This window comes from Asparagus officinalis, chromosome 9, assembly GCF_001876935.1.
Source record: "Asparagus officinalis chromosome 9, Aspof.V1, whole genome shotgun sequence".
In the NCBI taxonomy this organism is placed as follows: Eukaryota; Viridiplantae; Streptophyta; class Magnoliopsida; order Asparagales; family Asparagaceae; genus Asparagus; species Asparagus officinalis.
The window spans coordinates 67,119,210-67,144,741 of NC_033802.1; the positions used below are offsets into that span (position 1 = coordinate 67,119,210).

Here is a 25,532-nt window from a genome sequence, read left to right on the forward strand (position 1 = left end):
CCCCCCGGCGTGTCCGTTGTTGAATCAACTTAAAAGGTATGATTTTTCTACCGAGCTTTAGAAATTTCAATTTTATTATTATTTATTGTTGAATTTGGTTCAACCCTAATTATGATAAACAATAAACGAGTTCAGTTCTAAAAACCCTAACTCAACTACATGTTAATTCATTTGAGCAACACTAGTAATCATTATAAGAACTTATCTAACACAATGGATAATTATAGTTGTTATCCTTGTCATGTATAAATTTATATTACAATGTTCACTCATAAATATAACTACAAATGAACCACAAATATAAAAAGGCTTAATCGAATTTAAATATTTTGATAGGTTTAATAGTAAATTTAACAAATTGTAAGAGTTAAAATGTTTTAAAATTCGCATTGCATGAGAGTTTTTGAGGGAGAATTATCATGTTTGCATGACTGAGGGTACTTGATGAGAGCCCCATATTACTTCACACCACCAACAAATCAAGTAGTGTTAAGCCTCTACACAATCACCGACAAATCTAATACTATTATAAAAGTGTGTTACCATGTTAAAACATTTCTTTCGAAAATACCCTCCAAGTCAAGCTAAAACACATACATGCATGCATAAAAACACATATACGAATACATAAAACACATACTTACATAAACCATACCCCTTCAAATCTTTTTCATAACCACCAATTAAATTAAATGTAATAAATACACCTCCAATTTGTATTCACTATCATTAGAAAATTAATTCAATTAAACTCCTTCTTTATTGTTATATAATAATAACTCAATATAATAATATATATTAACATGTACTAAAGAAATGATAATAAAAAATAAATATTTATAAGATTAATAGGAATATTAAACATTTGATGTTAATAAACCAATAAATACTTATCAATATATTAATAATTATTTATAATATATCAAGTATATCATGAGTAAGTATAAAAGTCCCAAGACAACAAGGCATTCGGATTCTTTTACAGGCATTTACTCCGTAATCAATAGATATGGGTGTGCGTTATAATTCTTTCAGTTTATAACAACTTATTGCCGTAATCAATAGATATGGGTGTGCGTTATAATTCTTTCAGTTTATAACAACTTATTGTTAAAAATAATAAATACATACATGTTTTTCGGTGTGCGTTATAATTCTTTCAGTTTATAACAACTTATTGTTAAAAATAATAAATACATACATGTTTTTTCAGTAACATGCAAACAGAATTGTAGGTTGTCTAAAAATCACTGCAGATAGCTTATCCCCATCAAACACTGATGATGGAAGTTATAATTTGACGGCTTCCAGAAGGCTACAATTTAAAGACTTTCACGTAGATCGATGGAGGTTACAATCTGACGACCTTCACAGCAACTGATGAAAGCTCTATTCAACAGCCTTTACAATAAACATCAGGAGTGACAGTCTAACAACTCTTATATTTTCAAGGAGCCAAGACGAAGGTTGCAATATGATGATCTTTGCAACGCTCTAGCAAAAGAGACTACAAATTGACAGTCTCTTCAAATCAAAACGCGGATATCTCTTAAACCGGAGAGAATTTAGTGAAACAAACGGCACAAACCCCCTTTGAGGTTTGGTTGGCTCTGTCTCATCGAGATAGCCAATTTTTATATATAATTAGTCCAATTTCGACTTACAATTTGAAAGTTATGACATGTTCTTCGCAGCAAGTTATGTTATGAAGTCCGTCTGCAAGACTGGACTTCGCCTGAACATTGGACTTAGTCTGAAGCTCGTCAAGCCCACCTAAGGCTCACCTCTACATCCCAGATTCAAAACGTAGAGGTCGTGCCCGCGTTTCAAGTTCAAAACACAGGGTTCATCCCCAGCGTTCAAGTTCAAAACGCAGGATTCATCCCCATCGTTCTAATTGAAAACGCAAAGGTCATTCCCGTGTTTCAAGTTCAAAACGCAGGGTTCATCCCCAGCGTTCAAGTTCAGACACAGAGTTCATTGCTACATTCCAGACTCAAAACGTAGAGTTCATGCAGAGCCCAACTCTACGTCTCAGGTTCAGAACGCAGAGTTCATTTCTGCGTCTCAGATTCATAACGCTATGCGAACACTACGTTTTTAGCCTTAAGCGCATGTCCAACTCTGCGTTTCAGGTCTAAAATATAGAGTTCGGCCCAGAACGCCAGTTTCGACGTTTGACTCATTCAACACGAGTTAAACGGTTCTAGACACCATTTTCTCCCCACGATTTGAGGGGATTACCACCCTATCATGGAGAGATTTGTGGGGGCGGTTACACCCCATTAAATCCTTATTAAGAAGAGATTTAAGGGGCGGTTACACCCCTAAATCCCCTATAAATAGTTGGAAACTCAACTGAGTTCAGGATCAGGAATTTTAGAGATCAAAAGGCTCTCTCTTTTCTGGATCAGAATTCTTAGAGATCGGCACAAGGTTTCTTGGCAGAAGAAGGATCTCGACAATCTTCAGATCCTCGAAGTTGTTCTTGGAGCTTTCATTAATCTTGGCTTATTAATCGAATTTTCAGTTCAAATCAACTCTGTTACAGAGTTTAAACTCGCTCTGAGTTCTTTAACTCGTCAAGAGTTAATTTCAAACTTACCACGCAAGTTATCCTCGATATCAATCAAGAGGAATCAACCACATTCTAGTGAAATAAGATGTTCGAATCATCAACGAAGAGCAAACTCGACGCGAGCATTCGAGGGAGACACTCCATCGCCACCGTGAAGAACCCAGAATAAGGATTAATTAAGGTAACTGGGCAATCTCCAGTTGCCATGTCTATTGGAGATGTTCAAGCGCTATCTGATATGTCTTATCATTTCTTCATTGATATATGGCTGAGTGTTCGGATTTAAAATTAGTAACGGAACATGTAACATGTTGCAAATGATTTGGTATGAGGGAATCTCTTTTTAGATTTTTTCCGGACACCAGAACCATGCCTTACCCGAAACAATTTTGATATGGGCCGCCCCGGTTTGGCCCATTACCATATGGGCTTTTGTAGACCCGGAATGCGTCCCAGAAGCCAGTTCAGCCTCCTCATCAGTCATGAACCCTAAGCTAAACCTTTCGTTCCCGATCCTTCTTCCTCCTCCCTCCCCTCCTCTTCTCTTCTCTCATCCCCAAAATGCACAGAGTCAAGAGATGGATGCTCGTTCCCTCGTATTCAACCCTGCGCTCTCTCCTCCGACCTTCTTCTTCTTCTTCTTCTTCTTCTTCTTCTTCATCATATTCGTATTCCTCCGATCCCTCAATTTCAAAAGGCCCAGTCACCCAAGAATCAGTGGTCTACGTCCTTAAACAGCTGGACAAGAAACCCCCCAAAGCTCTCGAGTTCTTCAAGCACGTCACCTCCGTCCACGGCTTCAAGCCCGGCCCCACCGCCTACAACCTCATCCTGCGCATCCTCGGCGGCCACCCCGACCACTCTTCTGATTTCTGGCTCCTCCTCAGATCCATGGACTCCTCCGGCCACTCCCTCGATGACGGTACCTACTTAAACCTCCTCTCTAAATTCAAGACCCAGAAAATGCCTGCAGAGGTCTCTGCCCTCTCTCACTTCTACTCTCAGAAACGCAAGGACTCTGCTGCCGATGCCACCGTAGAAAGGGTCTCCAAAGCCCTCCTCCTCACCAGCTCCTCTGAGCCTTGTTGGGATGAGGAGGAGGTCGAGAAGAGAGTGCGAGAAATACATGATTTCCATCTATCCGGAACATTGGTGGCAAAAGTGCTTAGGGAAGTTAGGAATTCTCCTTTGAAGGCTTTGGCATTCTTCCGGTGGTCTGCTTCTGCTTCTTCTGATTACGAGCACGGCTCTGTTGCTTACAACGCCATGGCTCGAGTTCTCGGGAGAGAGGAGTCCATTACGGAGTTTTGGGAGCTGATTGAGGAAATGACGAGAAAGGGTGTGGTGATGGACGTTGACACTTATGTCAAGATGTTAAGGCAGTTTGTGAAGAATAAGATGGTGGAGGAAGCCGTGAAGCTGTACGAGTTCATGATGGACGGGCCTTACAAGCCTGCTGTCCAGGACTGCGGCATCCTCTTGAGGCACATCTCGTTGAGCGGGAATCCTGATCTCGGTCTTGTTTCAAGGGTTGTTACCAAGTACGAGGCTGCAGGGCACTCTTTGTCTAAGGCGGTCTATGATGGGATCCATAGGTCTCTCACGAGCAATGCCAAGTTTGAGGAAGCCGAGGAGATAATCAAGAGGATGAGAGACGAGGGTTATGAGCCGGATAACATCACGTACAGTCAATTAGTGTATGGACTGTGTAAGGCGAAGCGGTTTGAGGAAGCTTGCATGATCTTGGATAAGATGGAAGAGGAGGGATGTGCTCCGGATCTCAAGACATGGACGGTATTGATACAGGGGCAATGTCAGGCCGGTGAAATTGATATGGCTTTAGAATCCCTGAGGAAGATGCTGAATAAGGGTTGCCAGGCTGATGCTGATCTTCTTGATATAGTGGTCAAGGGATTGTGTGGCGGCCAGAGAAGAGTTGATGGTGCTTGCACTTTGGTCACTGAAATGGTTGCCAAAGCCCGCTTAAGGCCATGGCAAGCGACTTACAAGAATCTAATCCAGGAGCTGTTGAAAGAAAGAAGGCTTGAAGAGGCGTTGAAGATTCTTGGTTCGATGAAGAGTCACAAATATCCACCTTTTGCAGATCCTTTTCCTCCATACATCTCAAAGTTTGGAACCGTCGAAGATGCACGAGAGTTCCTAAAAACATTGTCAGTGAAGACTTACCCCTCACACACTGCATACTTGCATGTTTTCAAGTCCTTTTTCGATGAAGGGAGGTACACTGAAGCCCAAGATTTACTTTTCAAATCCCCGCATCACATTCGCAAGCATTCTGAAATTACCAAGCTGTTTGGGTCTCTTAAAGTTGAGAGTGCTGCCTGATTCATTGAATTGGTTTCTGAGAGTTTAAACATCGTTATTTATGAGCGATATATAATGAGGAGTGTAACTCTTTCGGCCTTTTTCGTTTTGATGCAATGATACAGAACAATGGCTAAGCGTAATGTGTTGACGGATGGGAAGTAATGGGTTTGATTGCCAACCATTTTATGCATAGGGCTAGCAAGTTGCAGATTCAGTTATAGCATACAACCATTTAGCAACGATTTGTAGTTATATTACCTCTCTTTTTTTTTAACCAACATTTTGAAGTGTTCTTACAAGTTACTAGTATGAACATTAGTTCTTCTTCGACATGGTTATTATATGAGACCGAAGTGGTCTCAAATTCCACAAAGAGGACGTGAGTTGGCTTGGGTTCGTCCGTGATGAAGAGAGGAGGCGTCAAAGCTTCACTGGCGACAACAAAGGGCAGAGAGCTTTGTTTGGAAATTGAAGAAGTTTTGTTTTGAGCTTTATATTTAATTGAGGCTTCAAGTCTTCACATCGATCATCCCAGCTAATATTTACCCTAGGTGGACAGTGGTTGGCACCATTAACAAAATAACTACAATTCCTAAATTAACCTTCTAACTAACCTTGAATGGTATAGATCATCTCCACTGTGTGTGCTGCTTTGACTCTCCTNAGGTCGAAGCCGAAGCTGGGATCAAGAAGACGAAGAAAAAATCGAGAAAACAGGAGGAAGCCTGCACCGCGACGCAGTCAGCCAGTTTCCTTATCTGTTTTGGATTCTGTTTCTTCCAGGACTCTATATATACCTAAACGTTTTTAGGGCTAAAAAGAACACGAAAAAGAGAGTTTTTTTACTGTAGAAAGAGAGAGAATCTCAGAGAGAGAAAATCCTAGGTTGAGAGTTTGTATTTCTTCTTCAATTAATAAAAGAATTGTGTGGTGTGGCTCCTGAGGACGTAGGCACGTTTGTCGAATCTTGTTAAATCTGGTGTGTTCATCTCCTTTACTCTTTTACAAGCACTGTTTTAAAAAACCTCCGCCTAGTCCGCTTAGGCGTACGCCTAGGCCTAGGCGGTACCTAGGCCGCCTAACTAGCGCCTAGCGCTTAGGCGGTATTTAGGCTGCCCACCTAGATTTTACGAACGTTTAGGGGAGCATTGGCTGCTTACGTGGATTGCACTCTGTAGGCCTTGATTGTGATTTTATGTGTCGTAGCCTACACGTCCTCCAAACTCCATTAACCTCCAAATATGAACACCTTCACTACCTTCTCCGACCTTCAGCAAAACCTCATCGACCACCACTTAAATGAAGAAAAAAAAACGCTCAGAAACCACTTAGGCGCCCGCCTAGGTGACTAAGCGCTGGACGTCAAGTCCGACGCCTAGAAACGTCCAGCGTTTAATGTAACATTGTTTACAAGTTTTGATCTAATTTGTGGTGAATTTTCTACTTTCCTACTTTCAATACAAGGCCCGGAAGGGCAAGGGTTCGATTGATTGTTTCGAAGCCCCAACAACTGGTATCAGAGTTTCGTTTAGCAATTTGTGTGAAAACCATGACAGAGGAAAACAAATCAAAGATCGAGAAGTTTGACGGTTCAGACTTCGCCTACTGGAAATCACAGATGGAGGACTATCTGTACCAGAAGGACTTGTATCGTCCGTTGATGGGCAAGGAGAAGGGACAGAAGAAAGAGGAGTCAGATGGTGATTGGGAGATACTGGATAGGAAAGCTCTAGGGCAAATCCGGTTGTCGTTCGTCAAATCAGTAGCACACAACGTATTAAAGGAGAAGACGACGGTGGGGTTTATGGAAGCGCTCGCGAAGATGTACGAGGAACCGTCGGCAACAAACAACGTGCATCTCGTCAAAACTCTTTTCAACCTCAAGATGACAGAAGGACAGTCCTTCACGATGCACCTCAGCGAGTTCAACACGATTGTTGATCAACTTATCTCCGTAGACATCACGTTTGATGACGAAGTACAGACCTTATTGTTACTATTGCAGTTGTCGGATAGTTGGGCAGGTTGTGTGACGGTAATCAGCAATTCGGCGGGGAAGGAAAAGTTGAAGCTGGGTGAGGTGGTTCGCATGATTCTATCCGAGGAGGTTAGAATGAAATCGTCTGAATCAGAAGGTTCAGGTTTAGCTCTAAGTTTCGAGCAGAGAGGCATAAGCCAGAAGAAAGGAAACCAGAACAAGAATCGGTCAAAATCAATAAAGAAGAGGTCGAACTCGAAGGTTAGGCCTATCAAAGGGAAGTGTTGGAACTGTGGTCAGGAGGGCCATATGTCTTCAGTCTGCAAGAGTCCAAAGAAGGATGCGGATGAGTAGCAGGCTCATATCGTACAGGATGTCTTGATTCTTGCTATGGACAACGACTCGGATTCTTAGGTCATCGACTCAGGAGCCTCTTTCCACGCCACTACTAACAGGAAGCTTCTTTAAAAGTATGTAGCAGGGACTTTGAAAAAATATATTTGGGGAATAACGAGCCATGTAATATTGTTGGAAAGGGTGAAGTACAGATTCAGATGAAGGGCTCTAAGTGGACCTTGAAGAACGTGAGACACGTGCCGAAGCTGAAGAGAAATCTTGTTTCGATGGGACAGCTTGGAACAAAAGGCTATGTTTCGACATTCACAGGGGATTCGTGGAGAATCTCCAACGATGCGATGATAGTTGCTCGAGGCGACAAACTCGGGACTCTATACCTCACCTTACATGCGAGTGACACCCTCGCAATTGTAGCTGGCAAAGAGAGTACAGATCTGTAGCACAACAGGCTAGGGCACATGAGCGAGAAGGAGATGAAGACTGCATCTTTAGGAAGCAGAAGAGGGTTAGTTTCCAGAAGGGTGGAAGGTCACCTAAGGCTCAGAAGCTAGAGTTGATTCATACAGATGTATGGGGTCCAGCCAGTGTGTCTTCTTTTGACGGTTCGAGATATTATGTCACCTTCATCGACGATCACTCGAGGAAGGTGTGGGTCTATTTTATGAAGCACAAGTCAGAGGTGTTCGGAGTCTTCAAGAGGTGGAAGGTCATGGTGGAGAACGAGACAGATCTGAAGGTGAAGTGTCTGAGATCAGACAATGGTGGAGAATATGAACTAGAGGAGTTCAAGAGGTTCTGTGCTACGAATGGGATTCGATTAGAGAGGACTACTCCAGGGACGCCGCAGCAAAACGGCATTCCAGAGAGGATGAACAGAACCTTGACAGAGCATATCAGGAGCATGCGATTACGTACAGGTCTGCCTAAGATATTTTGGACGGATACGGTGCATACGGCAACTTATCTTATTAATCACGGCCCATCAGTTCCATTAGATTTTGGAATTCCAGAGGATGTTTGGAGTGGCAAAAATGTTAATCTCTCACACCTGTGGGTATTTGGTTGTGTGGTTTATGTTCATATCAGTAACCACGTCAGAGACAAGCTAGAGGCTAAGTCACAAAAGTGTACATTCATTGGATACGACATTGATGAGTTCGGGTATCATCTTTGGGATGAGAAGAACAAGAAGATCATCAGGAGCCGAGACGTCATATTCAATGAGAAGATGTACAAGGATAGAGAAATTGCCAAGGATAGCCAAAGAGTAGGAGCAGCACTTCAGATGCAGGTGGATCCGAGTACATGGATATAGAGGAACTTCCAGATAGGGGTGATGATGTTTGTTCTGACCGAAGAATGGAGGAGACTCCAGGTGCAGAAGCAATTACCCAAGGCGTGAAGCTTAGGATGTCATCCAGGGTACCCAAACTGAATCCTAGATATCCTTCATCTATTGATTACTTATTGTTGACAGATAGCGGTGAATCAGAGTGTTATGAGGAGGCTATGTAAGTGAGTGAATCTCAGCAGTGGGAACATACGATGCAGGAGGAGATGGATTCTCTACTCACTAATGAGACATGGGAGTTAGCCCAGCTACCTGCACAGAAGAATGCCTTACATAACAAATGGGTCTATCGGGTCAAGCAAGAGAGTGATGAAATTAAGAGATTCAATACCAGATTAGTAGTGAAGGGGTTTCAATAGCGGGAAGGAGTGGACTACACGAATATATTTTCCCCTGTTGTGAAGCTCACAACCATCAGAGTGGTGTTGAGTTTGGTAGCTGCTGAAGATCTCTTTCTTGAGCAGTTAGATGTGAAGACTGCATTTCTTCATGGTGACTTGGATGAAAAAATCTACATGAAACAGCATGTTGATTTCATTAAAAAAAAGGAAGAGATGGTATGCAAGCTCAAGAAGAGCTTATATGGTTTGAAACAGACTCCGAGACGGTGGTATAAGAAGTTTGATAACTTCATGCAAAACAATGGCTACAGAAGATACAATTCGGATCATTGCTGTTATTTCAAATGGTTCGAGTCCAGCTTTATTATCTTGTTATTATATGTTGATGATATGTTGGTAGCAGGACCGTGTTTAGAAGATATAAACAGTTTGAAGAAACAGCTAGCAAAGAAATTTGCAATGAACGATCCGGGTGCAGCAAAGCATATTCTAGGGATGCGAATCAGTAGGGATGAAGCTGAAGGGACATTGAGATTGAGCCAAGCTGAATACATTGAGAAGGTACTTCAGAGGTTTAATATTCAGGATGCTAAAGTTGTTAGCACGCCCATTGGAAGTCAGTTGAAGTTATCTGAGGAGCAATCGCCTAAGACAGATACAGATAGAGAGTATATGAGCAGGGTGTCATATTTTTCGGTCACTGGGAGTCTCATGTACGCGATGGTTTGCACGAGGTCGGACATCGTCCATGCAGGGGGAGTTGTGAGCAGGTTTGCAAGCAATCCAGGGAAGCAGCATTGGGAGGCCGTGAAGTGGATAATGCGGTACTTGAGGGGAACAACGAATAAGCCACTATGTTTCAGGAGGAATGAGTTGGTGCTGTAGGGATACGTGGATGCAGACTTCGCCGGTGATCATGATACGAGGTGAAGCACCATGGGGTATGTTTATACCTTAGCGTCGACAGCAGTGAGCTGGATCTCACATCTACAGAAGATTGTGACTTTGTCTACAATCGAGGTTGAGTATGTCGCGGTGACTGAAGCAAGTAAGGAGATGATCTGGTTGAACGGGTGTTTGGAAGAGTTGGATCTGAAGTAAGGGAGAAGAGCTCTTTATTGTGATAGCCAGAGCGGAACATGTCGACGTAAAATACCATTTTATACGCTCGCTAGTTGAAGACGGAAAGTTACATTTGATGAAGATTTTGGGGAGTCAAAATCCGGTGGACATGTTAACAAAGGAGAAACTAGAGTTGTGCGCAACTTCAGTCGGCCTTCACGAGTAAAAGACGAAGGCGGAGCCACACACGAGAATCGGCGAAATCGTCGAGATATTGTTGATTGAAGAAATGTTTTTCCGGGTAGGAGAAGATACATGCGAAAAAGGGGAGAGTTCGGGTAAGCTCGCTGATGACACTTTGGTCTCCAAGTGGGAGATTGTTAAAGTGTAGACCCAAAGTCGAAGCCGAAGCTAGAATAAAAAAGATGAAGAAAAAATCGAGAAAACAGGAGGAGACCTGCAAGGTCAACCGCGACGGTCGATCGCGAACGTGCACAGAGCGGGTAGAGCCTGGAGCTGAAGACGGTGGACCGCGGCGATCGACCGCACAAATCTCTGTAATGGATTTTGGTCTCGGGTTTTGGTTCGATCGATCGCCGCGGACGACCGTGGATATTCTGTAGGATTTTTTTGGGCTCTGTCGTTTGATACGGTCGACCGTCGCGGTCGACCGCGATACCTGAGCGGTCAATCGCGACGCAATCAGCCAGTTTCCTTATCTGTTTTGGATTCTGTTTCTTCCATGACTCTATATATACCTAAACGTTTTTAGGGCTAGAATGAACACGAAAAAGAGAGCTTTTTGACTGTAGAAAAGAAAGAGAATCTCAGAGAGATAAAACCCTAGTTTGAGAGCTTGTATTTCTTCTTCAATTAATAAAAGAATTGTGTGGTGTGGCTCCCGAGAACGTAGGTACGTTTGCCGAACCTCGTTAAATCTGGTGTGTTCATCTCCTTTACTCTTTTACAATTTTTGATCTAATTTGTGGTGAATTTCCTACTTTCCTACTTTCAACACAATGTCCGGAAGAGGAAGAGTTCGATTGATTGTTTCGAATCCCCAACAGAAAGGGCATTATTGGTTTTTCTTTTTCTTTTTTTCCTTTTGGATTAAATACGTTACACAGAAACCTTCAATTCTTCACACATCTTTATTTTGTCCTCAAATAGATGAGCAGACAAAACAACCCATCTTGTTATTCTAATTGCAGTAAAGGGTTAATAGAAAATTTAGGTTTTTTTTATATAAAACCTATGTATCCCAAATTTATAGTATTTGCAGATTTATCACTCAAATCTAAGTTTTTGCTAATTATTCATTTATTCTTTCATATTGGATTAAATAGCCTCATAGGTTTCTGTTAAAAATATGCCTATTGTATTGCTCATATTCCATTAAATGATTGGTGCTTAAAAAAGACTATTATGAGCCTAGTTAAATTAATTTGCAATTGTGTTTAGTGAGAGAAGGGATTCAGCTAGGGGATGAGTTTGAGTTATGGAGAGAGGAAAGAGAGATGATTGAGGGAGGGGGGTAATTTTATCATTTTATCCTTCATTTAGTTAAAAATTAACACTTTGGGATGAGAGGATTACTTTAACAACACTAAGGACTCTTCGGCTCGAATAAGAATCCTAATCAGAATCATCCTTATAGGAGTAGTTCATTTGCATCATAGATGGAATAGTTACAAATTAACCTCCCAACTACCGTAAATGGTATGGATTAATACCCTTCTATGAAAGAGGATTCTGATGGAATCTGCAAACGAATTCACGGTTGGGTGACATGGTGTTGGTGTTGGCTTCTACACTTTCTCTCTTGCCCCATCTATTACGCGTCGAACATGCACGCATCATTTTCGATTCTTGTTTATTTTGTGAAAGCAAAACCCTTAGCCTCCTCCTCGCGTTTCCTCTTCGCACCCAAAAAAGAAAAATCTATCTTTCGCTCAAACGTGATCCGAACGCAGTCAGTGTAACGTCCCATGGCCACCCAACCTCCCGCCAATTTATCCTCTATTACTTTACTTTTAATTAAAAGAAAAACAAAAACTCCCCTCACTCTAAAGAATTTAGACCATTAGCCATTGAATGGAGTTGTACCAGGAAATGGGGCTCCACAGCATGCCAAATGCTGATGATGCCTTCTTTTGCTTGGTATTTTTCGCAGGGGTTATAATGCCGTAGGTCCTGCTCAAGGATTGGATCATCATTCAATGATAGGCGATGAGGAGCCCGTTCGAGATTCAACACAAACTATGAGGCTGCACTTTAATGGTGACGATGGCGTTCTTAGAGATAGGATGCTCGTAGGAGAGGAGACAAGGCAGTTCAAGGACTTGTGCTTTGGTTACGATGATGAAGACGACGATATGGAGTGCTGCGTTGTTTGTCTACATGAGTCCGATAAGGACGCGGAGATAAGTCAAGTATCACAGCATGCAGCCACTTCTTCCACCGGGCTTGTCTTGAAAGCTGGCTGTCGGATCACTGCGGCTCCACCTGCCCTCCCTGTTGCATGCCCATCTCTTCGTTTTCACTGTAACGCATTTCATGATTAGCCTCTGTTCTTCACTCAGGCCTTCTATGCTTTTGTTTTTGGGTCTGTGAGAATGGCTTGTAACATGGGAGAACAAATAAAACAAGGTTCTTTTTTTACTTTGTACCCATGACTTCTCAGTTAGTGTTGCAGTGCATACTAGTTAATGATGATTCAAAGCAAAAAATGAATAAACCGTTAGTACAAAGTCAGCCCAATGGTATCAAATTGAATAAGCAAACTTGATAGAAAATTTCAGTCGATTAGTTAAAGGAAATAAAAATCGAGGTTTTGCCATAAGACGGTCTTAAATTGGTGATGCCACTACTGCTAATCATAATTGGACAACTGCGCTATGACTTTGTGATCCGCCAACCTAGAAGACCATATTCAATTGCCCATCTGAAAGGCTGCTGAGTAAAAGCCTACTATATTTTAAAAGTGAAAAGGAAAAAAAATATTATCAAGAGTTGGAAATTTTTGCACCGAGAGGCCTCGAGGTACTCAAGATTGCTTTTGTGCAAAGCCAGGATTATGACAAAAACTGTTTCCTAATTTAAACCATGCGCACCTTGACTTGATGAATGTTACACCAAAATACGCACAAGCTTTAAAAAGATCTTATAAGACGGCAATATACAACAAAGCAATGGCTATAAGCGAACAAAAACAACAAAATTTACAGAGAGCACATTATGATGTTAAGCATGCAGCTCAGACAGCTCTCTTCGCGCAGTCTCTACTAATGTGCATAGAAAATTCCTAGGATCACAGTTGTAAGGATTGGTAATATCAGCATGTGTTAAAAATGGAAGTTTTCTCAGTGCTCTCCCACTTAATCCCTGAATAGAATTTCAAAACCTGATCATCAGAAAAGTGTTTGCCTCTTATTGCCGCGAACAACAAGCACATAATCAGACCTTACCTGGCATGCTTCCGCAGCTTCAAGCAATAGTCTGGAGAGCTCAAGTGAACTTTGATGTTCAGTTGCCTCAGAAGAATGCAGCTTCTCCTTTAAGGTTGAATAGTTTGGGAGCAAAAGATGATCATGATCCTAAACAAGCAAATACTGGGATATCAGTCCGATTACAAATGGAGAAGATCAATTGTAGGCGGCACGATCAGGAAGTATAGGTAGGTCTCTCCTGGTAATACATTTATCAGAGTTCCTGTTTGCGTGTGCCTTTTGGAAGTTCATCACAGAAAAGATGCCTACAAACATCTCACCCAAAATATTTTAGCTTCTGCCGAGCCACCCAAACATTCAGCCATTCATTCAGAAAACACAGCCATATGTACGGGCACGCACCAAAAGTTTTTTTTTTTAATAAAGAGGTACTGTTTAATGAAAATGAGCATTCGCTATAGAAAAATGAAATACCTGAGAGCATTCGAGAATCCCAGAACGGACAAGTTCTTGAATACAGGACCTCAATATCTCATATCGTGCTTGAAGAGTAGGAGGGCCGACATATGCCTTGATATCCGCTCGGTCAACAAACGCAATATCTGCATTCTCAGTACAAGTGAGCTAGCTCATTTTTATGAAAAGGCAACATTGTATGTAACAAATGACGACTATGAGGAACACATATACCATGCAGTTGACAAGTTCTTGTAAGAAATCTTTATTTAGAAAATGATTAAAATTGTTAACATAGCCAAGCATACAACAGATGAGGCTCTTCATTGTACAGGATTCTAAGGACTACTAAAAAGTCCAACCCACTTGAAAGAATGGTAGTGGAAGGGAACAATGTAACAAGGTAGAAAGTATCCTTATCCCTATCTTTGACCAGAGTTTCTGTACCACGTGTGATTTAGGCTGACTGCAAGGATGCAGCCAAAGTTATTTGTTGCGTGGTTGCTTAAACCATCTCATTCTCTTGTTTTTCAAAGCAGAAATTCTTTCATTATGAAATATTATGTGATTTCTCATTGTGGCTGTCTGGCGCGGCATCCCCAACCTCGTAATTAAGTACTTCCAACATTTTAATTAGTCGTTTAAACTTCGTTTTGTGCCTAATTGTGGAAATTCTGGCATCCTATCGAGGAAAATGGGTCTAGATATGTTGGTGTTGAGAGTGGAGACCCAACCCTAAAATCAAAATCAACAAACACATGAAAAATAAGCAAGACAGACTCCACCACACCCTGATGTGGTGTCTGCCACACCCATGTGGCAGGGTGTGGCAGAATCTGCCATGTTTGTCATGGGTGTAGTGTCTGTCACACACTGGTATGGCAGAATCTGTCATGTTTGTCATGGGTGTAGTGCGCGTCACACCCGAATGTGGCAGACTCGTTTTAGAATTCTAATCTGTTTAAGATTGTGTTTTGATATAGACAGAAACACGTCCCTTTAGGGTTTATGAGAGAAAAAGAACACGAAAAAAGAAGGTTTTGAGGGCTCTTTGAGATCAGAAATCCTAGAGAGAGAGAGGCCAATTGCAAGCATTGTAATCTTCTTCAATTAATCAAAGAATTGTGTGATGTGGCTCCCGAGGACGTAGGCACGTTGCCGAACCTCGTTAAATCTGGTGTGTTCTTTCTTGTTATTATTTCTTGTAAGTTTTCATCTTTGATTTGTGATGAATTTCTTTCTTGCTCAACTCTCAAACACAAGATCCGGAAGGGTACGGATTCGATTTGATTGTTTCGAATCCCCAACAACTGGTATCAGAACTTCGTTCAGCAAACGTGTGAGAGAGAGTCATGGCAGAGGAAATCAAATCTAAGATCGAAAAGTTTAACGGTTCAGACTTCGCCTAATAGAAGTCACAGATGGAGGACTATCTGTACCAGAAGGACTTATATCGCCCGTTGATTGGCAAAGATAAGGGATAGAAGAAAGAGGAGTCAGACGATGATTGGGAGATAATGGATAGGAAAGCTCTAGGGGAAATCCGGTTGTCGCTCGCCAAGATAGTCGCACACAACATATTGAAGGAGAAGACGACGGTAGGACTTATGGAAGCGCTCCCCAAGATGTACGAGCAACCGTCTGTAGCAAACAAGGTGCATCTCGTCAAAACTCTTTTCAACCTCAAGATGACAGGACTTCAAGATACACCTCAGCGAGTTCAACACGATTGTTGATCAACTCACCTCCGTAGATATCACGTTTGATAACGAAGTACAAGCCCTATTGATTCTATCGCAGTTATCGGATAGTTGGACAGGTTGTGTGCCGGCAATCAATAATTCGACGGGGAAAGAGAAGTTAAAACTGAGTGAGGTTGTTAGCATAATTCTATCTGATGAGGTTAGAAGGAAATCGTCTGAATCAGAAGGTTCAGATTCAGCTCTAAGTTTCGAGCAGAGAGGCAGAAGCCAGAAGAAAGGGAACCAGAACAGGAATCAATCGAAGTTGAAGAAGAGGTCGAACTCGAATGTTAGGCCTACCAAAGGGAAGTGATGGAACTGCGGCCAGAAGTGTCATACGTCTTCAGTCTGTAAAAGTTCAAAGAAGGATGCAGGTGAGCAGGAGGCTCATATCGTGCAGGATGCTTTAATCCTTGCTACGGACAGCGATTCGATTTTTAGGTCATCGACTCAGGATACGTTTCGACATTCACCGGGGATTCATGGAGGATCTCCAGCGGTACGATGGTTGTTGCCCGAGGTAACAAAACAGGAACGCTCTACCTCACATCACATGCGAGTGACACCCTCGCAATTGTAGCTGGTAAAGAGAGTACGGATCTGTGGCACAACAGATTGGGACACATGAACGAGAAAGGAATGAAAATTCTACATTCACAGGGAAAGCTAACCGGGATCGATTCCGTGAAAGTCGGGATTTGTGAAGACTGCATCTTTGGGAAGCAGAAAAGGGTTAGTTTCCAGAATGGTGGAAGGTCACCTAAGGCTCAGAAGCTAGAGTTGACTCATACAGATGTATGGGGTTCAGTCAGTGTGTCTTCTTTTGACGGTTCGAGATACTATATCACCTTTATCGACGATCACTCGAGGAAGATGTGGGTTTACTTCATGAAGCACAAGTCAGAGGTGTTCGAAGTCTTCAAGAAGTGGAAGGTCATGGTGGAGAACGAAACAGATCTGAAGGTGAAGTGTCTGAGATTAGACAATAGTGGAGAATATGAGCTGGAGGAGTTCAAGAGGTTCTGTGCTACGAATGAGATTCACTTAGAGAGGACTACTCCAGGGACGCCGCAGCAGAACAGCATTACAGAGGATGAACAGAATCTTGACAGAACGTGCCAGAAGCATGCGATTATATGCAGGTCTGCCTAAAACATTTTGAACAGAGGCGGTGCATACGGTGGTTTACCTTATTAATCATGGGTTCATCAGTTCCATTGGATTTTGAGATTTCAGAAGAGGTTTGGAGTGGCAAGAAGATCAATCTCTCACATTTGTGGGTATTTAGCTGCGTGGCTTATGTTCACATCAGTGACCATATCAGGGACAAGCTAGAAGCTAAGTCGCAAAAATGTACATTCATTGGGTACGGCATTGATGAGTTCGGGTATCATCTTTGGGATGACAAGAACAAAAAGATCATCAGGAGCCGAGACGTCATATTCAATGAGAAGATGTACAAGGATAGAGAAATTACCAAGGATAGCCAAAGAGTAGGAGCAGCACTTCAAATGCAGGTGGATCCGAGTACATGCATATAGAGGAACTTCCAGATAAGGGTAATGATGTAGGGTAATGATGTTTGTTCTGACCGAAGAATGGAGGAGGCTGCATGTACAGAAGTAATTACCTAAGGCGTGGAGCTTAGGAGATCATTCAAGGTACCCAAACCGAATCCTAGATATCTTTTATCTCTTGATTACTTATTGTTGACAGATAGCGGTGAATCGGAATGCTATGAGAAGGCTATGCAAGTGAGTGAATCTCAGCAGTAGGAACATACGATGTAGGAGGAGATGGATTCTCTACTCACGAACGAGATATGGGAGTTAGCCCAGCGACCTGCACAAAAGAAAGGCTTGCATAATAAATGGGTCTACCGGGTCAAGCAAGAGAGTGATGGAAGCAAGAGGTAAAAGGCTAAATTAGTTGTAAAGGGGTTCCAACAGCGGGAAGGAGTGGACTACACGGAGATATTTTTCCCTGTGGTAAAGCTCACAACCATTAGAGTGGTGTTGAGTTTGGTAGCTGCAGAAGATCTCTTTCTTGAACAGTTAAATATGAAGACGGTATTTCTTCATGATGACTTAGATGAAAAAATCTACATGAAACAGCCTGTTGGCTTCATTAAAGAAGGAAAGAAAGAGATGGTGTGCAAGCTCAAGAAGAGATTATATGGTTTGAAACATGCTCCAAGACAGTAGTACAAGAAGTTTGATAACTTCATGTAGAATAATGGCTACAAAAGATGCATTTCAGATCATTTTTGCTATTTCAAGAGGTTCGAGTCCAGTTTTATTATATTATTATTATATGTTAACATGTTAGTAGCAGGACCGTGTTTAGAGGAGATAAACAGTTTGAAGAAGCAGCTAGCAAAAGAGTTTGTAATGAAGGATCTGGGTGCAGCGAAGCAGATTCTAGAGAGTGAATCAGTAGGGATGAAGCTGAAGGACATTGAGGTGAGCCAAGCTGAATATATCGAGAAGGTTCTTTAGAGGTTCAATATGCAGAATGCAAAGGGTGTTAGTACACCCCTTGGAAGCCATTTCAAGTTATCTGAGGAGCAATCGCCTAATACAGATACAGAAAAAGAGCATATAAGCAGGATGTCATATTCTTCGGTCATTGGGAGTCTCATGTACGCGATGGTTTACACGAGGTCGGACATCGCCCATACAGTGGGAGTTGTGAGCAGGTTTGCAAACAACCCAGGGAAGCAACATTGTGAGGCCGTGAAGTGGATATTACGGTATCTGAGAGGGACAACGAACAAGCCATTATGTTTCAGGAGAAAGGAGTTAGTGCTGTAGGGATACGTGGATGCGGACTTCGTCGGTGATCATGATACGAGGCCAAGCATCACGGGGTATGTTTATACTTTGGCGTCGACAATAGTGAGCTGGGTCTCACGTCTACAGAAGATTGTAACTTTATTTACAGTCGAGGTTGAGTATGTCGCGGTGACTGAAGTAAGCAATGAGATGATTTGGTTGGCTGGATGTTTGGAAGAGTTGGATCTGAAGCAAGGGAGAGGAGTTCTTTATTGTGATAGCCAGAGCACTATACACACCTTGCCAAGAATCCAGTTTATCATGCCAGAACGAAGCACATCGACGTACAATACCATTTCATAAGCTCGCTAATCGAGGACGGGAAGTTACATTTAGAGAAGATTTTGAGGAGTCAAAATCCGACGGATATGTTGACGAAGGCAAACACCATAGAGAAACTGAAGTTGTGCGCAACTTCAGTTGGACTTCATGCGTAAGAGATGAAGTCGGAGCCACACTAAAAGGATTGTTGGGATCGTCAGGTTGATGATTGAAGAATAGATTTTTCAAAGTAGAAGAAGATGCTTGTGAAGAAGCCGGAGTTCGGGCGAGCTCATTGATGGTTGTTTAGTCTCCAAGTGGGAGATTGTTGGTCTTAAGAGTGGAGACCCAAACCTAAAATCAAAATCAACAAACACGTAAAAAATAAGCAAGACAGACTTCACCACATCCTGATGTGGTGTCTGTCACACCCATGTGGCAGGGTGTGGTAGAATCTGTCCTGTTTATCATAGGTGTGGTGTCTGTCACACCCTGGTATGGCAGAATCTGTCCTGTTTGCCATGGGTGTGGTGCGAGTCACACCCGGGTGTGACGTACGTCATACCCGGGTGCAGCAGACTTGTTTTAGAATTCTAATCTGTTTGGAATTGTGTTTTGATATAAATAGAAACACGCCCCTCTAGGGTTTATGAGAGAAAAAGAACACGAAAAAAAAGGTTTTGAGGGCTCTTTGAGATCAGAAATCTTAGAGAGAGAGAGGGGCAAATTACAAGCATTGTAACCTTCTTCAATTAATCAAAGAATTGTGTGGTGTGGCTCCCGAGGATGTAGGCACGTCGCCGAACCTCGTTAAATCCGGTGTGTTCTTTCTTGTTCTTATTTTTTGTAAGTTTTCATCTTTGATTTGTGGTGAATTTCTTTCTTGCTCAACTCTCAAACACAAGATCCGGAAGGGTACGGATTCGATTTGATTGTTTCGAATCCCCAACAAGATATACCCTACAAGCCTACCCAATCCATATATGTATCCGAATTGGACGTCGATTCGGATATTGAAACCCGAATAAATGGAGAAACTATGATCTTTAGACTCTATGCAAGTTCGTCTCGTAAAGTAACTTTTGCATGCACAAGCGCATAATGACTTAGGTCAATGTATAGAAAATATGTAAGGTACCTCTTATAATTATCAATTGCATATCATGTTCTAAACTCACATAGTAGTTATCACTATACTTGGTTTGCTTCCTGTCAGTACATTCAATGCATTGACTTCCATGACAATGTTCATTGGATCCTTTAAGGGTGAATTAGAAAACCTTCTCGTGGTTTCAGCAGACACCCAGAAAATGCTCATGTCATATCAATTAATTACTCACAAAATGTGATCATACTTAGGAAGAAAATGGGGAAGAAAACATAATAAATTGTAACGTAATCCAATAAAGAAGCCAGACGTGATAGATATTAGATACCCTGACAAAGATATAATATCATCATGAAAAAGAAATAAATCACCAAGAAAATCTAGAAAACTTAAGTGGCTAAACATTTTCGGCATACCAATTGCGGTAGTTATATTTGACGTTGTCAAAATGATCACGTTTGGCCAATTTTTCAATTTGTCCATCTGAGTAAGCAGGGCATTGACAACCTGAAAATTTAATACATAGCATTTTATTTAGTCCAGATGAAGTTTTTCCTTTCCTATAATAGTAAAAGAGAAATGTAGTCCAAATAAATAAACCGAAAATGTCATGTTGTGGATAATGACTAATTGTTCAATTGAGTTAAGAAAGAGAACCCGAATAGAATCTGAAGGCTCAGAGCCAGATAAGGCAGCTTGTCTAGCAGCAGCAAGACTTTCAACTTCATCTGCAATATATTCATTAAAATGTAATCAAAAATGGGGATAACGAGATAGAAAAAATGGTATAAAGAAACATGGTAGAACATTATCAATAAAAACAGTAGAGAAGAAAATAAATTGGAAACAACCTACTGGAAGATTCATATTCAAGCAAAATCAGTGCTTCGAAGTTACCGATTCATTCTAGAGACATGGGGAAAAAAGGTTTAATTGTTATAATATATGGTCCAGTTGTAATACACATAGGTTCTGTTTGGCAAAGGGTTAAGAAGGAGAAAATAATGAGAAGGGTTTAAATAGTTAGCCCATTTGTTAATCCGAAGGGCTAAAATTTCTAATCCATTAGGTTAGCTTATTATAATCCTTTTGGTCATTTTTTGTGTTTGGAAATAAACAGGACTAACAATCACTTTCTTTATAAACAGAAGGGTTCTCTCTTAATCCTCTAAATAAATAGATTTGTAGACCCCTCGTTTCGAGTGGTTAACTCATTTTAACTTCTCTAAAATGGCCCTTCCACTATTTTTTGTATTTAGCATATGAGGGGTTTGTGTTTGGCAGGCTAATGAGAGGTTAACTCTCTTTAACCGTCTGCCAAATAGAGCCATAGGATATAACTAGCTTAGTTACGTACGCCTCTATCTATAATTGGATGCTCTAGATCGATGAAGAATGATAACTATAATATTATGTGGGGACCATATAACAGCTATTCATCTTTAAATTTCAATTTCCTTTTTATTCCTCACATTATATTTATTTATGTTTCAAGTCTTTTTGCTACCTTTCATTTTTCAAATCAAATCAATCTTTTGTTAAGAAATTATATTTATTTTGTTTGTTCCTTAAGCAAAGTTGATGTAGGACAAATTAGATTAGTTAGGATTTTCTTAGGATATGATTTTTCTTTAGTTGAGATTGTTGGTTAGGATTGAATCCGATTCTTAGTTAGATTTATTATTTTGTTGATATTGTAATTTTGTGAGATTTGTTATTTGATTTTATCTATTGTTAGATTTGGATTTTCGTTAGTTCATATAAAAAGGGTTATAATTTTTATTTTAGGAGATGAAAATTTGATATGAACAAAAGTTGAAATCAGCGAGTGAGAGTGAATCTTTCTTAGCATGAAGGCATTGTTTCTAGTTAGCATGTGAATATGATGTGTCCGATATGAAGCAAAATACGATTAGGTGTTGCGTGTGCAACCGGCCTAACCCCAATTTATCTATGTTTTCTTTTTGTTATTTTTTCCCTTTAGTTTTTAGATTTAGATCTACAATTAAAGTTGATCACCTTAGTTCCACATCAATAGGTCAGCTCACTCTGCCAGCTTATCAACATTTGTCCCGAACCTATGAAAATGTTGAGTTTGCAAAGATCTAGTAGTACGATGATCAAAACCGCCCTTGAATATGAAATGAAGCACGTTCGATTTGACATATGTGCATTGTTCTTGATTCATTCTAATGTTTCACTGTGGGGGTAGTGAACCTTTATCCGCATTCAATTTGTAAAGTTCTTGGATCCAATGTTGTTTCACTCCATGTCGAACATGACAAAATAAGGTCGGACCTCAAAGATGTATAAGGCACGAATTTGATAACATATAAGGCACGAATTTGATAACCACATGATTCTACAAAATAAATAATATGGTTGGAAATAAAAGGAAAAGAAAATTTTTAAAGGGAAATAAATATCATGAAGAAATTAAAGAAAATAGAACTTTTAAATGGACATATCACACATGAATCTTATATAATATTGTAGCTTTTAATATTCATCAATCTAGAGCATCCAACGAAGACGAGGTTGGAAACGAACATGAATCATATATAATATTGTAGCTTGTAATATTCATCAATCTAGATCATCCAACGATAAAAGACGAGGTTGGAAATGAACAAATAAAACAAAAAATCATAAAAAACTTGTATTTTCTTACAAAACTCTTTTAAAACTACTTTAGGCATGTTTTAACTTTTTCTTGCTTACTTTTTTCTTTAAATGAGATGATTTAATATGATCTGTAATGAATCAAAAGTATTACTTTCTTTTCCATAATTTCTTACTTTTAGTTGTGGTATCGTAACAGATATATGGTTAAGTCTATTTATAACCAAGAAATCTAAGGTAAGCAAAAGTAGAGAAATAATATTTTTTTATTGTCAATGTTAGGCAATAATTTTGTTGTGTGTATATATGTGAAACAATTAGAAGATAATCATATAATATTATAAATTAGATACATACATAAATTAGATTATAAACATGTCTAGCTTTTTGGAAGTAAACCGTTGACATGATGCACTAGTACTCTGATTTTGATGCTCCCACTAAATTTCCATAATAAATGTAAATGATTCCATTTGTTATGTGTGTATATGTAAAATACTTAGAAGATAAATCATATAAATTAGATATATATGAATAAACTAGATTATAAGCATGTCTGCTATCTTGGAAATTGTTGATGTGACACACTAGCACTGTTATAAATAGTGGTAAATAACGCTACATTAGCGGCGCTAATAGCGTTAGCGGTCCCTTCCCACTACGCTATCGCCCAATAGCGGTGACATATTGTGAAATATGTATTTTTCGCTTGCAAATACGGTTAATAGTGCGTCATAGCAGTGAATAGAGAGCGATTGCGGGCAAAATACGCTTTTTGACCGCTATTTAAAAACGGTCTGATGTTTGTTCTTTTAAAATTAAACTCGTCCTGCAACCACTGCATTCCACCGCCTCCCGCTTCTGGTTTATTCATGTTGCCTCCCACAGCCTCCGACATCTCCCTTAACACTTCCTCTCACTCCCTCTCGCTGTAAGCTCCTTCTACTACAGTCATCTCACCGCTCAGCACATCTTATCGAGAAAGACGACTCTTTGACTCCTCTAGTCGTCATCGATATTATATGACGGTTAGTTATCTATTTCATGTTTAGAATCTCTTTAAATCATCAAATATGTACTTTTAGATTTTTTAGATTTTTCTTAATTTTTTTTAATATGTATACATACCTAAATTAGACAACTATTTGATTTTACGCGTTTTACCGCTATTTTATCGCAATAGCCCCAAATAGCCTTAGTGATGTCTCACTGCTATGCGATGCTATCTTCTATCGATAACCTTGCGTACTAGTCTCTGATTTTGATGTCCCCACTAGGGGCGAAGCTATATAGTGCCCAACAAGGACTTAGACCCCCTTTGATAATTTAAAAGATAATAGGTATCCATATTTATAACTTTTTAAATAATAAGTAAAGTGTAAAATCCAAAAGTAAAAAAATAGTTATTTTCTTCATTTTGCTCGCAAGAACTGAAGCCCTTCTTTTACCACCTCTACAATAGCAAACAAACATTCTTTGATTCCTCCGCCACCTATCTACAATAGCCTCAACTCTCCTCCGGTCCTTGTCTGCCCTTATCCACCCTTCTACGACTACGTTTGTAGCATGCGTTCAGCATTCATTAACATAATCATATTCTGATGCCCATTTGTTTTTTAACTTTCCCTTCTGTTCTAATAGATTGTTTAGGTCTTCGGCTTTGATTTATTTAGTTTTCTTTAACTTTGTCTCTGTTTTTATTTGTTTAATTTTCTCAATATTTTCCTTCTATAATTAATAATTCTATTGATTTCTTTAGGTTTTATGGTTTTAGGATTTCTAACTTTTTCATCTTTTGATTTGTTTAGATTTTAGGATTTTAGAGTTTAATTTTTTTAACTAACTTAATTCTAGTCAATCATAATTATTCAGTCTTAGTAAAACCAAAGTATCAATATCCATCTCAACAAAGTCATAACCCTCCAATTCCTAAACAAAACCAAATAAATTATCACTTTAATCAATAATATATGTGTGTGTGGGTATTTGAAATGATAATGTGTTTAAAACTTTTAATATCTATACATTTTATCTTTTTCAATCATGAAATAATTTCTTAAAAGATCAAATTTCTCCTATTATTGGCAATGATGGTCCCTAATATCGAAACAGATACACTTTATAACACTGATGAGGAAAATGTAATGAAACGATTTCCAGAAATGAAGGCAAGTAGACTGCTATTTGTAAACACTGTGTTTTAATTGGAAATGTGACGAAAGTCACATTATATAATGATCTATAGATGCTAGTTGATTATGCAAATATATGTTATTGTGTTTAATTATCTTTTGGAGCCCCCTTGCTGCCAAAAATATAATATGCAATAAGGTATATAAAGTTTGTGCGAGAAACAAAAGGTGAAATATGATCTAACAGCAAAACAGTAGACTATCATGTTTTAGAGTCTTCCACTATCTTTCATTAGATTGCCTTCTACTTCAAAGAGCACTTAAGAACTTATGTTGGGAAAAAAACCACTAAGGGGATGGAGTTTGCTGACTTCGACTATAAAAGATAGTAGCGTAAAAATCTTTTGCCTGTCCTTTCTTACTTAAGAAAAAAGGTAGGTGGAAGAAAATAACTTAAAATGTCATCCAATATAAGTTGAGAAAGAACTAAAATTGAGGCATCAAGTATCCAACCAAATACGAAGACAATGAACTTTCTAAATAAATACAAAGACTAAAGTAGTGAAAGCAGAAATAAATCCAAGTTCAAAGAGCACTTTACAGGGGGGGAAAAAGCAAAACAAGAGCTATCATGCTTGCCCTATAATAGAGTAGTCGAAGAGAGTAAATAGTAAAATGACCAAAGAAACCATTTCCAATACACAAAAAAAATCTTTTACCACTAAGATAGTCGTATGGTACAAATAACAAGAATAATAATCATGTTTCCTTCTTTGGTTAGAGATCTCAAGGATAGTTATTTGGGTATTTTTCATAGAAATAAAGATCAAGTTGAAGCATGCAGAATAATGTCGGTAACCTCTGTGTAGATTTTTTTTTTACAGTTGCAAATCAAACAGTAATAATCTAGCAACTACTGAATAGATTGTTATC

The 25,532-nt window shown here is 39.9% G+C and overlaps 3 protein-coding genes across 4 annotated transcripts in view; 2 read left to right on the forward strand and 1 right to left on the reverse strand.

Annotated features, from left to right (window-relative positions):
- Nucleotides 3,060-5,236, forward strand: LOC109824393 (pentatricopeptide repeat-containing protein At3g48250, chloroplastic). The gene has a single exon (XM_020390983.1). The coding sequence runs from the start codon at nt 3,140-3,142 to the stop codon at nt 4,922-4,924; it is 1,785 nt and encodes a 594-aa protein (XP_020246572.1). The 5' UTR covers nt 3,060-3,139; the 3' UTR covers nt 4,925-5,236.
- On the forward strand, nt 11,841-12,656 carry LOC109823185. Its single transcript, XM_020389471.1, has 2 exons — nt 11,841-11,973; nt 12,169-12,656. The coding sequence occupies exons 1-2, from the start codon at nt 11,843-11,845 to the stop codon at nt 12,557-12,559; spliced, it is 522 nt and encodes a 173-aa protein (XP_020245060.1). The 5' UTR covers nt 11,841-11,842; the 3' UTR covers nt 12,560-12,656.
- The window catches only part of LOC109824481 (pachytene checkpoint protein 2 homolog), a 34,773-nt gene continuing 22,313 nt past the window's right edge, over nt 13,073-25,532 (reverse strand). The window contains exons 10-14 of one of the 2 annotated variants that reach the window (XM_020391087.1): nt 20,503-20,573; nt 20,262-20,352; nt 13,919-14,046; nt 13,463-13,591; nt 13,073-13,379 (exon numbers count right to left, since the gene is read on the reverse strand). In XM_020391087.1, coding sequence (XP_020246676.1) covers nt 13,239-13,379; nt 13,463-13,591; nt 13,919-14,046; nt 20,262-20,352; nt 20,503-20,573 — 560 coding nt within the window. In that variant the 3' untranslated portion in view covers nt 13,073-13,238. The other variant, XM_020391088.1, reaches the window with a different exon arrangement.

Excerpts from the sequence above, each read along its gene's own strand:
- LOC109824393 (XM_020390983.1), top strand. The coding sequence starts at position 3,140 with ATGCACAGAGTCAAGAGATGGATGCTCGTTCCCTCGTATTCAACCCTG.
- LOC109823185 (XM_020389471.1), top strand. The coding sequence starts at position 11,843 with ATGCACGCATCATTTTCGATTCTTGTTTATTTTGTGAAAGCAAAACCC. Across the intron at positions 11,974-12,168 it reads GTGATCCGAACGCAGTCAGT|GGGTTATAATGCCGTAGGTC; the intron begins GTAACGTCCCAT and ends TATTTTTCGCAG.